Below are 17,948 nucleotides of genomic sequence, written 5' to 3'. Positions count from 1 at the left end.
GGTTTCTATGAACTTTAAAAACAAAGTTCTTAAGTTGCCATTATTTCCATTTCATATTATCGGTTTCTTAAAGCAAGTAATCCTTCATAGGAAGGTCGTGATCACTTTTGGGCACTTTTGCCTTTTTCCTGACTTCTCAGTTGACAAGGTGGGAAAATAGAGGCAGACTTTATGCCCAGAGGAGCAAAACCTTTATGAACATTCACACTGCAAGGCTGCTGAAAAGCATTAAATCCAGAATGTAAATCCTACATCTTCCGCCTCAAACTTTACCTCTGTCCCCTTCCCGCACTTAGTCAGGCAACTGATCTCTTTTTACCTATTAAAGCAATAAAACAAGTAATTTTCAATTGAATTTAGCGGCCTGGAAAATCTATTATTAAGGTTTGTTGTCACTTGACTGGGTTCATTCAGGTTTACTCTTTCTATTTTACAGCCATGAGGAACCAAAAGCTTGACTTAATCTGTCCAATGGGAAGTTATTGGTTTTTTGAGACTCAGAGTGAGGTTATGTAACCAACTTAATGTAACACAAACCTTTCATTTGGGGTTTTGGATATAGTGCAGTTCCAGGGTCTACAACCCTTAAAAATGGGAATGCAGATATTCCCAGCACCATATTCCTAAGTGGCAAAGGCTTTACTGGACAAACATTAAGGCGCTCAATCAAAGATGCATGAGATCTGTAAAACCATCAAAATGTAAGAGTTCCAGACAGCCCACTTCTGCATCCAATCCCTCATTTAGAGTGTGGGGGGGGAGGCAGAGTTCCTGAGGGCTGGACCACCACCTGCTCATCAATTGGAACCTCCATGTCGGCTTAGCGGATACTGATAGGAATGACATCTGATGGGCCACCTTCCACTAACATTACTGGTAACAACCAAAACTACTCTTTGAATGCTCTCCACACCACCGCAGAAACTTCCAGTGCAAGAAGGACATTGGTTACGGGCCCACACTTTGGCATCCGAGCTCCCAGAATCGTATAAGATAAGCGCTGACAGTGCCCCCATGGATCTGCCACCACAGATTATTTTCCTCATAAACTGCTCCCACCATGCACACGGGTTCAGTTTTGTGGGGGCGTGGGCAATGTCCAGAAAGACAGTGGACCACTTAAAGTTTGACAGTCCAACTACCACCGGCATGGCTAATAGTAGGCTCTTTAATTCTAGAGCACCTTTTCTGCTTATGGAAATGGTAATTAAATATTGTTGTCTCTTGACACAATTTTGTACCCTTCGTCCTCTTCTATTTTTGAAAATTGCTTAATCTTCATTACAGCACTTGCACACTTTCTTTAAGCTGACAGTTTCTCTGAGTATGGTCTACATATGGACTACATATTGATAGTGATTGGAGTTTTGAACGCTGATACAATAACAAGGTTTGCTACATTGTTTGCATAACTTTCTAAGCACTCCTCTTTTGTGTGCTGCTTTGAGGTGTGTGGTTTAGCAGTAGAATTAACACTCTTTAACCCAGATGTAAAATATACATTTTTGGTATCAACAAAAACCCTGAGTATTACAGCCATTGCCAAAACAGGACATAAAAGCCATTCAATCTCTGGAAGGGAGTAAGTGTACCATTTAGCAATATTTCACGTAAAGAAAATGTGCCCATAGACTTAAAACATTTTTAAGTGGTTAGGAGTTTTCTCTCCATTTGTTAACTATAAAAAGCCACTTGTGGTCGTAAACACGTTTTTTCTTTTTCCTCTCATCGGGTGTTCTTAGGAATTCCTTTCCCTAATTGGGGAAACTGAGGCACTAATGCCTTGTCCTACAAATGACCTTCAATCTGACCCAGACAAATCCCCTTCTCTCCCTTTATTGCTTACAAATATCTGCCTCCATTCCTTGCTAATCCGTGGCTATTAACCTCCCAGGCAGGGCAGGGGCAAGAGAAGAGGGACTTCCAGTGATGGGTTTCAGCCTTGCCCTCAAGGTCGCTCTACACTAACGCAAAGCGTTGTGTTGCTACAAAGTGTAAACTATAGAAGAGCCTTTCAGGCATCTGATACATCATTTTGAAAAATCTGTTTTAAAAACAACTTTGCATCATTACTGGAAAACAAGAGTAAACTCGGATTACAAAGCACAACCAAAGAGGAGGTTAAGTGAGAGGGTCGTTGTTAGGGGAAGCGCTGCAGAAGTTGCCTAACTCTTAATGCAGGTTTCAAAACCTGGGAGCCACACTGGATGCAAAAATGTAAAACAGCTCAAGATCTCCAGCAAAGCCTAGTGGGCCACCCTAATGTATTCATAGTACGCGCCGCAGGCTGCATGGAGGTTCACAGCGGGGCTTGGAGTTAGGAACTCCCTGCAGCCTAGCCCCACTAGGGGGTCTGCCACATGGTACCTCTTGCACATGAACAGAATGGCTGCCCAGTCAACCACTGCCAGTGGCTGCAAGTGGGTACCTGCCTGCAAAGTTGGGTATAGTTGTCACTGGTGCACAGGTAGGCTGCTCTACCCTGGCTGGAGCAGCACCAAGGAGCCGCAGATCAACTTTGTGATTGAGGTCAGGGCTTCCAGGGGAGGGTGCGGAGTCGAACAACTCAGAGACAGGTCCCAGATCCTTGAGAACTGCCTCGAAATGCAATGCATGCACCAAACTCTCATTTTGTTGCTTATCTGGTACCGCAGCTTATCCTGGTGCATATTTAGTAATTAGAAGATGCTCTGGGTCAAATAGGAAAAACCTCCTTTGCATTGGACCTGGACCAAGCGAGATAGGCTATTCCTCTTTATGAATGTACGCCTGCACGTTCAGTATCACAGTCTGCTTATCTTTGTAATACCAAAGAGTACACACGGTACAGTTTCCATTTGTTCTAGGGTTATTGTTTTTTATTATGTTCAGATTCTATTGTTTCAACTCTAAAATATAGAAGTGCTGGGACAAATGGCGAGATGAGCGCGTCAGGAAGGTTACACTTAAAGCAGGTTGATGCATCGCTTCTTTTCTCTTGTCAACACCACTGCGAATGGGGCCCTTAGTCACCATCCCAGGACAAGCACGGGGTGTCAAAAGCTACTAGTAACCAGAGGAGATAGGAAGGTACCTCTGGTTTCAGGCACCACCAGCTGAGCGGACCCACTAGTTTAGAGTAATTTGCAAATGAGCAGGTCACCATAAGACCCAATATCTGAAGGAGCGTATCCACAAATGTGGATATAGTCACCATTTCTTGTGGAACAATGTCTTGACCAAGACCGTCCCATGTACCAGAGGTATTAACCGGAAAAATCAAGCCCATTGATTGAAAGAGACTCTGACACCATCTTCTCTCACTCCAATATCTTTTCAGCAAACCACAAACAGGTTTGCTATCCATCTGTTTAAGTTAAGCATTATCCATCTGTTTAAGTTAAGCATTTCTTAGATGACATCTACGTTTTTGCTGTCTACCACTGTCACTGGTACTGGTACTATATATGGCTAAATGTGCACTGAGGTGGCACTAAGCCAATAATACACGTCAGGATATAAAATGGGAAAAATTAAATAAATCAAACAGTTTTCAAGTTCAGCTGCAATGAAATGATTAACCTCTGCACTCAATCCGATTCACAATTATAGCAAAAGGATAAGTTTCGACCCCCCCCCCCCCCCGAATGCCTCTGGACACCAGAGCAATACAAGGTATTTAGTAAATTACATCATGGCTGCAGTGAAAACCTGGTATTTCATTCTTCAAGAGTTATAGGCCCTAAAACTGCACTGCATCTAGAGCCCAAAAGGAAGAGCTTGCATTACATCAAGCTGGTCCCATAACCTCACTTTGGCCCCGATTCACAAAGCGCCTCAGTTGTGGTGGGATCTCCGCACTCTCACTGCAGCTGCCCAATGCAGAAATCCCGCCACTAGTACGGAGAAACTGCAGTAAAACACCAGCAATGGCAACAGAATAAAAAAATAAACATACATGCAGCAGTACAATAAAAACTCACACTCTAGTCTAAAAGAAGGGATAGAAGCCGAGTTCCATGTTCTAGATCTACTCTGGAACCCCTGGCCGATGTTTCTTTTCATCAGCATGAAAGCGTGAAGGGGAGAAAAATCGTTAGCCAATCAATCATTTCAGTTCCAATGAACTATGACGCCGAAAAATCACAGACTCCCAATTGAGTTTAATTAGTTTATTACAAAGCCAAGTGGGACGTACAAGCACCTCAAGATAACGATGTAGAAATACATTGGAACTATTACAAAGCCGAACCTATAAGACAGTGGAGCGTACACAGAATAGTCAGTACCAGAATACAGAAGATAATGGCACCAACATCCTTCTGCTGAAGTGACTGCACCGATAGTTTTGAAAATTTCGCAAAGATTTGTCAAACAACACCAAATGTATTGGCAAATCAAAAACAGCTTTTAAAGAGAAATCAGGTCCCAACTAGATCTACCTACTGGCGACTGCAAGTAGGATATATATATATATATATATATATATATATATATATATATATATATATATATATATATATATATATATATATATATATATATATTCTACTGGCGGGCGCCAGTAGATAGTTATAGTTACAATCTAGTTTCCATAGGAAATCCGCAACATTCTACTTGGAATAACTTTGGCGCCGGTTGACGAATCCTCGCAAAATTTTCAAAATAGGTGGGGCGCTCCGCTCCGCTCCTACCCTTAAAGTCTCGGGGTGATTCGTCAAGCGGGGGCCGAGAGAAAGGGGGGGTCCCAAAACGCGTTTTCCCCATGCATTTCTCCATAGGACCTTTAGTCGAAGGTGCAGCCCGAACGGCTGAACAGAATTACGTGAAATTTGGCAGAGAGGTAGCCATAAGGTCAAGGAAGTGCCTTTTGAAGGTCTCGTGTAAATCTGTTCAGTATTTCCTGAGAAAATAGCATTTAAAAGCATATAAATATCTATATGCGCGCACGGTGCGCGCACCCTGCCGTGCACGAGCGCAATTCTGATTGGTTGTTAGATGTCGGTAAACATTCGAATCGGTCGAAACCAGGAAGTGTCGGCCGCCATTTTGTCTCTCGCAGTCTGAGGGGGTGAAAAACAAAGGTGGAGAACGTGAAAAGGGGGCAGGGTGGACAGTTCCTGACCCCCTAGCCTTTGTCAGGGGGTCCCAGAAGGACCCCCAAGGGCAAAAAAAAGATTTTACTTTTTTTTTCGAAAAATCGCGTAGTGCGCTGAAAAAACACACGTAAACATTTTTTAAAAAAAATTTTACGGAAAATTAAGCGAGGTTCGCGCACCGTGCGCGCACGCTAAAAATCCCATTAAAAAAATTAAAAATACATACATAAATTAGCATTTAAAAAACCTTTGAAATTCACTGAAAAAACCATAGGTTTCACACACGTTATAGTTACGAATTAGCATTTAAAAAACCTTGCAAATTCACTTAATAAAACCATAGGTTTCACACATGTTATAGTTAGCTGGACATTTCACTCGTAAAAAACCAATGAAATTCCCCCGTTCTAGTTAGTGCAGGCAACTATAACTCACGCGACCGCAATCCTCTGCTGATGACGTCAGATATTACATCACTGTATTTAGACACTTATTTACCCATGTCTTCTTCCATTAATCTTTAGCTATACATATATTACAAATATTTATTTTTCAGAAAGAAACATATGTCATCAGTGATGTAATATATATGAATAAAAGAGAATTAATATATTTGGTAACCATGAAATAGGATGCATATTGCAATTGAGGGGCTCTGTTGACACCATAAATCATGAGGCCATAGGCTGAGCAGTTTGAAATGTCACTAGAAACCAAAGATTGCACTATAGGATAATATTACACGATCCTGCTATATTTTTTATATTGCATGTTTATTTTGGGGGGTTTAACCTGAATAAAATGTCTTCAAAGAGCAGCAACAATCGGCACTTATTACAATGTTTAGCTTTTGTTTACTTTTCATGATTTAACAGATGGACAATGATAAGGTCCATTTAATTTATGTGATTCTGTGCCTGCAGAGTTTTTCCTATAACTACGCATTTATAGTAGTTGTGAATTATTCAAATGATGTCTTAAGTTAATGGGCAAAAATGGTTTCTAGCAAAAATGAATGAAAATAATACTGGCAGAAAATGTGCTGCATAATTTGAATTCTTTGCAACATAATTTAGAGAATCTTGCTGTAAAATCCTAACAGCCAGAGAATGGTAAATGGGGGGGGGGGGGGGGGGGTTAGAATACTGAAACATTTCATAGGTAATATTTCCCATATTGCACAGTTCCCTGCATTTTGTATAAAGAAAGGCGAGAAAGAGTGATGGGGAGGAGTTTTCAAGAAGGTTGATATGGGTTTCTTCTTCATAGGAATAAAAGCTAGAGCACAAATCTGGGCAGGATATGCCAAAGAGATTAAAGAAGCATTTGTATTTGTGGGCCCAAATTCAAGATGGCAGTACCCAGCAACAACCTATGACCTACTGGAGGAAGAGTCAGAAACAGTGACAGCCACTATTAATTGTGTTCCTTCTGTCTCCCATAATTGCAAGAGTACAGCTTCCATAACATTTACTTTGGGAGGCAACTGGGGTGGGATTATGGTGGTCCCATCCGCACAGGCAGTATCAGATTACTCCTAAGGTCATGGTCTTTACAACAGTAAAACTTTTATAGGCCAGGGGATGTTACCGTGTTACACATGGTAATAAACCAAGTTCAAATACGCGAAGCCACTTCCAAAACGTCTCTTGATGTTGTCCAAAGAGCATAATACCAAGATGAACAAGCATTGGCAAAGCAAACAGTTATGGGCTGGGGGATTGAGACCTGGCTATTTTTGTTTTTAGAAAAAGACTGCTGCAATAAAAAAAAAATTAAAAACCGATTCTATGTACATCTAAGAAATAAAGAATTTCACGTGTGATAAGGTGTACTTTAGAGAGGTTAAATAGTCACTCCGGCATTGAAATGGATGCACTCTGAAAGGATACACAAAACAGACGCTAGCACGAAATGAGGGAGAAATACACCTCTGTGCGGTGCCAAAACCCAAGCCAGACCTAATGACTTCTCGATAGAGCTACACTACAACCCGAAAGCTTCTCAACTCATTGTAGGTGAAATAGAAGTCCCTTAGTATGTTAGAAAGGTTTTTGGATGTTAGCTTAGAGATCAGCTCAGCTGTAAGAGATTTTGTGAATTTTTGATGGATATTAGATTTATGACTTCAAGGCTTAATGATTTACATAGATCTGGGAAAACAACTAAGAACGTCCTACAGCCGTTTTCACTTTCAAATTTATTTGGAAAAGGTTTCTGGTGAAGCTTCTCTTTCTATCGTCCAAGAAAAAAATAAACATTTGCTTTTAACTAACAAGCATTACATTACATTGTGTTTGTGATGCCTCTTTCTGGGTCCTCTTGAAGTGTGTTGCCAGCAGCTGCGGTGCGTCCATTGGGGCGTAGGGGCGTAGCCCCACCAGCCCTGCTTGCCGCGGCTGCCGTAAAACTAAAACAATTAAAATAAATGTTTTTACCAGCCCTGGTTTTTACGTGCTTAGCAGCACGATATTTATCCGGCGCCGCCGGGCAGCACCCGACTGAATCGGGAGTGCGGACTGCGCAGGGGGGGCGGTAGTTGTTTTCCCGCATCATCCGCATGTATGCTTCGGGCAGCAACTTCCCCGAGCATGCGCATGAGTCCCCAGGGCCCCATTAGCTAGTAGGGGGGGGGGGGTGCAGGTTATGCTGGCGGCAGCCCCTAGCAGGAAAAGGGCGACAGGGCGAGCAGTTAGTGTGCCCTCCAAGCCAATCCTGGCGCTGCATGCAGCGCCAGGATTGGCCGGTCACCACGCAGCACAGCAGGGGCAATCCATATTGGATGCCGAGCGTGGGTGGCTCAGCCGCCCTGCACAATGGCCAATCACTGTCTCTGACTTAATGTAGTCATGCAGTGATTGGCCATTTGCGGCGGGCGGCGCTGCAGTGTCCCGGTTCAGCCTGGTTACGGTTAGGTAACGGTTCACTCGCCTGAGAGTCGCCTCGTGGTGTGGACCTCGTGGGGATGATTGACATTGACCCGAAGACTGAGGTAAGTGCTGCTTTCTAAGTTTCTAAGTTTCCCTGCCTTCTCCTCCCGCTTTGGGTCCCAGACGGTTCAGGGTCGTGTTCGGGCATTGCTGTACTGTCCTATTCAGGCGTCCTTCCATGCCCCTGTCCTGTCCTATTTAAGCGTCAGACACAGCATTAGTATCCGGGACTTGCCTCAGGGGCCGCGGGGTTTCCAGGGTGATCCCTAGGAGAGGCGCTTGATGACGCCACAGAGCCCTTCGGGGGACGGGTGACGTACACAGAGCCCCACTGTCCAATCACAGGTGTCTCCTCTCACAGTCATCACTTCCCCGTCCTTGCCTCACGCAGCTGCTAAAGCGGGGTACTCTGCCCCCTGCCCAGGGGGTGCCCTCTGCCGCCCCCCCCCCCTCCCCCTCAAGTGCTGATAGATTTATAGATTGCCAACTGGTCTCCGTGGGCGCAGAGGGGCCCTGGGAGGTCCGACCTTATAAGGCCCAGGGCATATGGGGGGGGGGGGGGGGGGAGACACCTGACCTACAGTCTCTCCTTCCAGGATGAGGGGCTATTTTGGGGTCAGTCTCACACACCTGGTGGCGGCTGGCTTCCTTGCTGCCATGTGTAAGAAGCGCTGTGCAGGATAGGCCCCTAGGCGCTACTGTGGGGTGACCCCTTCACCCCTGGTCACATGGACACTGCTCCCAGTCCTCAACATTTCACCCACAAATCATCGGTTGAGAGTAGTTTAGTCCAACGGAAGCGAAATAAGACTACAGCCCCCACAATGCATCGGGCTATTGTGGAAACAGCGCGCAGTGACCTGCAGGGAGGCGGCCACACATCTGATGCTGTCGGAGCTGCACAGCCACAGGGGAGCTGTGATGCTCGAGGCTCGGGAACCCCATACAGGGCACTGCAATTATGCTGCAACGTTGTCCGCATAATTATGGATCTGACACAGTTGCCACATAACCCAATATCTGCAGCATAATCTGCAGTTTTTAACAATAAACATTTTTAACTCAAACAGATGTAAAGTTACTAGAAAGAAGCAGCACGTGCCGCATTGGAGGGGCGCGAGACCCTTGCAGAGGTTGGCTGGCATCTGTCTGTTGGTGCCAGGCTGGGAGTAACGAGCCCAGACCTTTGCCCAGATACTGATAACACAACTAAAAATAACACAAGAATGAGCAAATACTGTCCGAAATTGTGCCAAATTACATCACATAATTTGCCTTTTCTTGCTGCATAGTTTAGTAAATGCTGTTGCATAATTTGGTCCAACCCTGCTGCATAATTCCAGTGGCTCTGCCTATAACTCACGGGATAAGTCTGCTGTTCGTGACTGTCATAGCAATGTAACTTGAGAGGCAGCTCTGCTGTCAGATGTCTGGGTAAGCAAGGTCTGTCTAACCTGAGGGATAGCTCTGCTGTCAGAGGTCCGAGCCGGCAAGGTCTATGCAACATGAGGGATAGCTCTGCAGTCAGAGGTCAGCGCCTCTAAGGTCTATGCAAGTTTTATAGATTTGTTTTAATGTGCACTTGCGAAGGTCAAATAAAAGAAACAGATGTATCTATGAAATAAGGGGGTAACGAAGTTGGGAGAACTCTCAACATGTGCACCTGGCTCTTAAAAAATCGGATGAACTTTAATTGGGGCATTGGCTCTTAAAACAGTAGTAATCTGAAGCCCTGGGTGATCAGGGAAGGGAAACAACATTATCAATAAAAGCAAGTGAGCATACACCTATGCAAGGCGATTGTCGAGGTTAACCTTAAAATGGGAATTAACAGCCGCTTCAACAATAAAAAGAAACGTCTACACCCTCATTAATTGCAGCCATTCAGTGGCGCGCAGCGGCCATGCATATTACGAGAGAAACCACTACACTAGAGACACGATTATTAACAGAGCTGAGGAACCACACACTTGCCCAGATCGACGCAGATGTCGAGAAACCTGCGTGAGCGACTGTGCGCGCAAACACGCGCGGACCCGAACGGAGTGGCAAAGAAGAATAAGCTACTCGGGAACGAGGTCTGGAAATAGCAATTGAGGGATGAGTAGGGAGAGAGTGATTGTAAGTGGAAGTTTAAGAAGGAAGGTAGTAAACTGGCTAACAACTGGAGGGAGAGCGCATGAAAAGGCAGAGATGTATGGGAAAGCAAGGTGTAGTGAAAAAAGCAGAACTAGAAGGGATGAGTACAGATAGAGGGCGGAGATTGGTATTGGAATGCGGTTGCCTTTTGTATAATTAGTCACACGCTAGAGGGCTGACGACGGGCATAGATGGAGAAAAGAAACGTGAGAGTGAAACACTAAGAATGAGATGCAAAGCGAGATTGAGTGCTATGAAGTGAAAGGAATGAGGTAAGGAATGAAAGAGTTCGAGAGAAATAAAGAGAGAAAGGAAGACAGACGGGAAGGGAAAGAGGGAGGGTTAGAGAGAAGTGGCGGCAGGGGAGAGGAGACAAACTGGATAACTCTTCGTGCTTCATTTTTTTTAACATGCTTTATTGGTTTTTCATTCATATTCGTCACATCTGGCAAGAACATTGAGCCTTTACACTCCCATGCCGGCTCCACCTCTCTCTTGAGTGCCAGCATGGGTCGGTGCTAGCCCAAGCGTTAGAGCTTTGGTGACTCCTGTGAATTCCATGGATGATCTCCCCTTGCCCTTTTCCTTTTTTCGATCTTGATTCCAGACAACTTTACCTCCAATACATTAAAATGCATACATATTATGAGCTTGGGGGCCCTTGCTTTTGATTGTGAATGCTGCTACTTGTTTGTTGAATACAAAAAATTCTGATTGAGGTAAGAAATGCATTGTTATCTCTGTTTGTAGTGTTTGTTCTATTTGGAGACTACACAGATTTGCTCACCTTTGTTCACTGGCCGGACCTGTCTCCCGCAGGGTGAACGATTCGTTGCTTGTGTTGCCTATCAAACCTTTCCCCTTGGCAAATTGCGAAAACCTTTATACCATTTATATTTGGGGTACTTGCGTGGACCTATGTGAAGTGTGTGTACAAAGCTCAGCTCAACCAGAATCACGGTAACAGCGCATTGCGCTGCCTCTTTTATATTCAGTATGTTGTAAGACTGTTTTTCTTCCCCCGCCTTTCCTTGTTTTGTTTCCCTGTTTTCCCCTTGCGTGCCATTTGTTACTCTAGAGTCTAATAGAGTCGGAAGGCCGTAGGGGAAGACTGTGGACTTTTCTTCAAGTTCCTGACGCTCCTGCGGAACGAGCCTGGCAACCATTACACTGCTGTGCAACTTCTTCTACTCTTAGAGCTGAGATTTCCATGAGTCTTATAGTCTGAATTCAGCACCTGAGCATAATAGGACAGAATGTATGAAGCTCTGTGGTAATACTGAATAAGCAGCTACCTATGTTATGCCATCTATTAATGTAATAACTGCACTTTCACAATTGCTTTATTAACCTTCCTGCTTTCTCAAATTTGCTTGAAAATGCACGATTTTTCTTCTTTTTTTTCAAAATTTTCTTGGGGGGGGTTATCCCCCCAAACCCCCCTTTTGGGGTTCGGGCTCGCTCGCTGCGCTCGCTACGGTGCTGTATGCTAATTCGTTTGCGCCCCACCACTTCAAAATCTCACCCACCGCCCCTGGTTGCCAGTGAGGTCTTCCTGCTTTTTATTACAAAAGATGGAGTATTGAAAGTTCCACTCCAATAAATGAACAAAATAAAGGACTAAAAGAAAACACCGATGTATAATTTGCAGAACTGATAGGGGTTTCTAAAGTATGAAAAAAATAACAAACCAAAAACATTTGTGAATGTGAAAATACGGAAATGCAAACCTGAAATCTCCCCCAGATATTTCTATATTTCCTTATTTGCTCAAGTTTCTGTCACGTCTTCCAGGTCAATTGCACGTTTTATATTCAACTAACAATTATCGCCTTATGCGCAAATTCAGATTTCTAGTTTAAAGCCATTAGTTCAAAAACAATATTAAGAGAAGTTCTACCTGGTATTTGGATGTCACCTTAACTTCTTATGTAGAGCCTCTATCCTAAAATAAAGCGGTTTCATATAAACCTAGCATATGGTCCTAGTCCCGCATCTTCATCTTCCATCTAAGAAAGGCAGTTGGAATGGTCTGGGGAAAAGCATATGCGTTTTGCATGTTTTACACAAATGGTACATTTATATTAAAGGCTAAGCATTTTGCATACCAGAGCAGAGACCATATCAAAGTCTCCCATATGCTAGACCACTTTAATGGTGGCTGCTCTAAATCTGGCCCTTGGTGTCAAAGTGATAGTTATGAGCTGTAGGTGCTTTTTAGGTCAAACCTGGGTGAATGCGCTGCTCTGGGAGGCATGCTGTATTCAGGAAGGGACTTGAAGCTCCGCCCATTTCCTGCCCATCTTTTCAATTGGCTCCCGTTACTCTCCTTTCTAAATTGTTGCATTTGATTCATGAATAGGCAACGTTTGAATTGTGCAATACTATTGGTTAGGATTTTGAAAAGGCTGAGAGTTTAAAAAAAAATTTTTTGAGTGCAGATATGCGTGTCTAAGGACAAACATTTTTGAGGTTGCGTTTTAGCTAGTCAAATGTTGTGGGTAGTTCTGAATGTTCATTGTATGCATTTTATGTAAATATACTGATTCATTCTGTTGTGAGTATCAAAAATATATTGGAGTATCATGGCATAATATGTATTTGCTATATGCTGAATAAAATGTTTAATAAAGTTATCAAGATTGTCACAGTTGTTATCACCTTGCTCGACCCAGATTATTTTTTTCGGGTAACCTTTGGTGATTGAATGACTTCATGGATGGCACCCTAGCGGGCTCAGAATCTGGCACACTGGCACTACTGTGAGAGGAGGCTCATGGGAGGCAGATGATAGTGCCTGGAGCCGTCAGAACCACCATAAGCACCTGGTGCTGTGCTGCCTGCTGCACCCCTAATGCCCTGCACCCCACGGGGATTCCTAGCACCAATCAGGGAGCAATCTTGATACTGCAGGCAGAGGAGCACACCTGCTGGAGCCCGAGAGGAGGAGGAGGCCTTCTGGCTGTATATTGTAAACTTATATATTTAACATGTTTGATGTCTCTGGGGCAGATAGTCATGTTTTACCCAAGTGAAACTTAGATGAACAAATGCCATCATTCGCAAAACATGCACTTAGGCTCTAGCATGGTTTTACTTACACTTTGTGAATGTTAATGTCCTGTTAGGGGCCAGTTAAGCTCCTCTTAGGGGTGAGTTGTCATATTTAAGGAAAGGGAAACCCCAGAGGCTGGTGAACATCTATAAACGCACAAGCTTCTATTATTTGAAAAATCTTTTGCAGTTTGTTTCACATCTCGAAACTTTTTCCAGATTTACCTCTGCCAAGGGGAAAAGGAAATTCATTTTCAAGATGGGAAAGGAAAACCCCCAAAATTAATATGCGGGACCTAGGAAAATATTTTCCTCTTCGAGAAACAAAAAACAACGCTATTCTGTGCAAAGACGGTGATGCATTACATTTCGAAATTCAGAAAAACAACCTTGCATTATTCGAATGTGTAGGTAAATTAGAATGTCTGGCAACCTGATTCCCAGGAGAACTCCTGTAAATGTTTGGGAATTCCAAATAAGTCTGAAATTGCTGAACGCACAAGAATTACTGTAATGATGCAAATATCTAACTGTCATGTGAGTCACACCACCTGTGTCAGTCTAGAGTTTTTTCTGCCACATTAAACATGGCTTCCACTGGCATTCTAAACAGATCAGCCGTACGTATATAATTGTAGGATTCATCCAGTTGTTTCTCTGTCTGAAGCTTTCACCTTAACCAGGGCTTGCAGAGGGCAAAAAGCGGAAAGCAACATGTTCCTGTGTCAAACAATTTATTCTCTCCAACAATTTGAAATATTTCAACTGCAAAAAACAAGAACCATGGACGTGAAAGTGGAAATCTATTCATCTTTTTAGGTCAATCATACTTTCCACTTTACGCCCGGGAGTAGACTCTTGCTTCATCATCATCATCATCAACAAGCCTACCTCATGTTCATAGCCTTATCTTTGGTTAGTTTGCCTTCTTTTCCTGTCTGCATTTATTTGCACACATCTGGATGTCGAATCCAGAATTTCACATTGCTTTATGTTTCGCATAATACCGGTCGGTTCACAGGTGCTATGTTTCTAATTTGCATAAAAGAACAATTGATGGACGGAATGCTGAACAATGTCAAACCCTCACCCTAGTACAGAGATCTGGGTCTAAATACATAGTTTTCTTGCTCACCCCGCCAAACCCCAGTTTGGGCCCAGCCATATGCAAATCAGTCTTGACCCTGCCACTCATGGGAACAGTCCAACCCGAGCTGCTAGGCCAGGTCCATCTTGGACTGGAAACAAGCATTTTAAGACTGGTTTCGGGTTATCGCTTCCAAGCATTTGCCACCCATTATACCTGTCCTCCTCAGGATGCCAAATGCCCAGACATGGGCCCCGTGCTCGTCATGCCTCAGGATTCAGGCTATCTTGGCTGTTGAAGGGTGATACCCCTAAATCGGTCCTAGAATGCTTATTTCTGGTCCAGGGTAGACCTGGCGATTCAGGTTGGACAGTTCCTATGAGGAGCAGGGTTAAGACTGATTTGCATATGGCTGGGTCCAAACTTGGGTGGCGTGAGGAGTATACAAACACAATGGATTTATGCCCAGATCTCTGTACTGGGCGTGAGTGTTTGACATTGTTCAACATTCAATCCATCAATTGTTCTTTTTACACGTGTCACCCCAAGTGGGACGGGGATGTCAAGACACGAGACTCGTGCGCATCATGCCAGGATTCAAGCTATCCTGGCTAAGGGTTGGTACCACGAAACCGGTCCTGGGATGCTTCCTTCCAGTCCAGGGAGTACCTGGCCAGGCAGTTCCAGCGGGACTGTTCCCATGGGAAGCAGGGTCAAGACTGATTTGCAGATGGCTGGGTCCAAACTGGTGTGGAGTGGTGAGCAAAAAAACAATAGATTTAGGGTGAGATCTCTGTACTGGGGGCGAGTGTTTGATATTGATTAGCATTCCATCCATCAATTGTTCTTTTTGTGTTTCTAACTTGCAGCAGTCATAAGGAGATCAACTCTAACACGGATAGCTAGATTTAGAAAGCAGCACAAGGGCCTATGGAATTGAAAACTATATGAATGAGAGAGTGTCACAAATTTTTAAAATACTTTAAAACAATCTCTAAAGGCGAAGATCTATACACAGTTTCTTTCTAAGCTACCTAAACCCACTTAGCTGGGGAAAGAGGAGGTGCTTATAAAACGCATCCATAAACAAAAAGAAACCACAATACGCTTATCCACTGAAATTAATAAGCAAGCAGCTGAAGATGAAAATGCAAAACAATTAGTCATTTGGTAGTGAGAAATATGAACTTTATAAAGACATGGGCCTCGGATCCGCCAGCAAGTGGTCCACTGTGACAATTGTTGAGGTTAAACATGCATATGAAACCTAGAACAACAACAGTGAAATTCAAAGTCTGACAAAACCTGTTTGTTGTAAGGTATAAAGGAGAGGACACTCCAAACCTGTCAAGAGAGCACAAAGTAGTACACATTCCTGAATCTATTAGAGCTCAATAAAAGAAACAACTTGACATACCTGGAGGACAGTTACACTCTGGAGCTTCTCTTACTGTCCGCATTTTGGCAAGTCCTTCCCCTAGTTTCTGCACAAAGATAAAATAACATCAGTGAGTTGCAATCCCAAGTTGAAATAAAATATAAACTAAACTTAATAAAAAATAGAAGAATGAGTAGTGAATAAGTTCACATTTTTCAATAAGCCACCTTTCTACCCATTGGATTTTCCAAGGATTTTGTTCCCCATGCTATCCCAATGCATTAAAAAGTTAACCAAAATACTGTTTTGGTACCTATATTGGACTGCTAAATGTACAGGAATGCAACTGCATTAAAAAGGCAGACATTATTTTGGCTAAAACGGTTTGCATGTGAACACAATTGTACATTTTGTTTACGTTGGTATATTATGGAATAAGATTGTGATGAAGATAATAATGGGGGTCAAGTCATTAAAGTGTATGTTAAAAATGTATACATTGGGGTTCAACCAAGATTGAAAATTCCCATGTAATTAGAATAAACAAACACTTGAGTTATCAATACGTTTGATTTTATTCAATAGTAACATTGAAACAAATCATTGGGAACATCAAGAAACTAATTCGGAGTAAAACATTTTTTATTAAAACTTTAAATATATTATTGAAAAGTTTGGGCTAGTCAAAAAAAATTTTGGGTCAATGTTGTAATTACTTCCATGAATTAATTCTAATTTGACAATATTTAAAAACTGAATACTTTCTCGAAGCAACTTTTAATTGATGACTGTCATCTGCCTCAAATACAACACATTGATATACTGGGACACCCTACAAACAAGAAATCTGCAACTTCTGCACTGCACTGATCATTTCTTTTTTGGGATCCAGCAAGGCTACATTTGCAGTCCTACAGCCATACCTCTCCCTACTCAAGGCTGTTTTTCATGCTGTGACCCATCTAATATCTTTGGAAAGAAAATCTGATCACACCTCTCAGGTGCTGAAGGAAGTTCATTGGTTACCAAGCCAGGTTACAGTTCATTTTTTGTTGCTTAACATACACATCTCTGCACATGAGTGCCACCCTTTTTCTGGCATCACTGTTGTCAAACTCTGGAAGCTTGAGGACACTCCAGGGCAAAAACTTGCTCCCTTGCAAGCCCCTAACGCTGCTGGGGCGCAAAAAGCTATTGGAAGGCCCATCTGCATTCAGGACACAACCAGATCTTCTCACTTCCAGGAAAATGCTGAAAACGGATGTGTTCCAGATGAATCTTAACTAATCTTGATCAATAGCCTTCTCAGTTCTACTGTCTCCTAATCTCCAATTTTTCAGTTACTGTTTTGCTACGCACAGCCGCACCCTGCTCTACTGTACATTCTGTGGTTACTTTTAAAGAGCACAGATTCTTCTTGCAGCGTAATAGATTTCTGCAAATATTAAATAAACAACTAGTCATTGGTGAAAAGGTCACAGTTGGTTACTGTGGAAAATGAATCAGTTTTACGTTTTCTTGTTAGAAATCCTGATAGTGGAAAATAAATGTTACCAACCATGTGTAAACAAAACTGAGGCCGTTTTAATACCATGTATACATTAACTGAGTTGGCCAGAGAACGTTATCGATGGTTAATATAGGCTTGGAAATTCATCTCAGCATATTTTTCTTTCACTTTCTGAGTAGGGTTCCTTGGCCTACCGCCAATAAGATTACCTTTACATTTTTTTCTCTTTGTACTTAATATCAATAAAAAACACAAATGCACCAATTATCAAAAGGTTTTGACCGGTTTGCTAACAAACAGAATTTCTTGAAATCTACAGGAGCCAAAGCACGGTTTACAAGTTTCAAACAAGCCCATGTTTGCATTTTGTGTAAGTAATTAATATGACACAAATACTGACATAATATAATTTCTCCTTTGTTCAGCAGCAACATATGTCACAAATAAAGGGAAACAAGAAGATCAATGACATTTATTTTTAGTCTAATCCTTTAACATACGAATGCTCTGCTGCATCAGGAGTCAGTAACAATTCCATATTGTTTTCAACTTAGTTATATTTATATAAGATTTACATCATAACTATGTCTCTTAATACAAGAACCAGAAAGGACAATGCCTGCAGAGAACACTTTTTCATATAGAAAACTAAATTACATGACAGTCCTCGTCTCTTAGATTGGCACATTATAAAGGAAATAAATCTTTTTCTTCAATGTTCTCTATTTATTTGAAATATTATCTCTCTCTCTATATATACACATCTCTATAT

General features: G+C 42.6%; 1 protein-coding gene across 1 annotated transcript in view; it reads right to left on the bottom strand.

Annotated features, from left to right (window-relative positions):
- Positions 1 to 17,948, bottom strand: part of LOC146810894 (collagen alpha-1(XXIII) chain-like) — an 826,927-nt gene that overhangs the window by 726,410 nt on the left and 82,569 nt on the right. The window contains exon 2 of the mRNA XM_085617944.1: positions 15,706 to 15,772. Coding sequence (XP_085474070.1) covers positions 15,706 to 15,772 — 67 coding nt within the window. The remainder of the gene's footprint in view (positions 1 to 15,705; positions 15,773 to 17,948) is intronic.

This window comes from Triturus cristatus, chromosome 7 (genome assembly GCF_964204655.1).
Source record: "Triturus cristatus chromosome 7, aTriCri1.1, whole genome shotgun sequence".
Taxonomy (NCBI): domain Eukaryota; kingdom Metazoa; phylum Chordata; class Amphibia; order Caudata; family Salamandridae; genus Triturus; species Triturus cristatus.
Note: the sequence above shows the minus strand (reverse complement) of the source record. Positions and strands in the feature narration are given on the sequence as shown.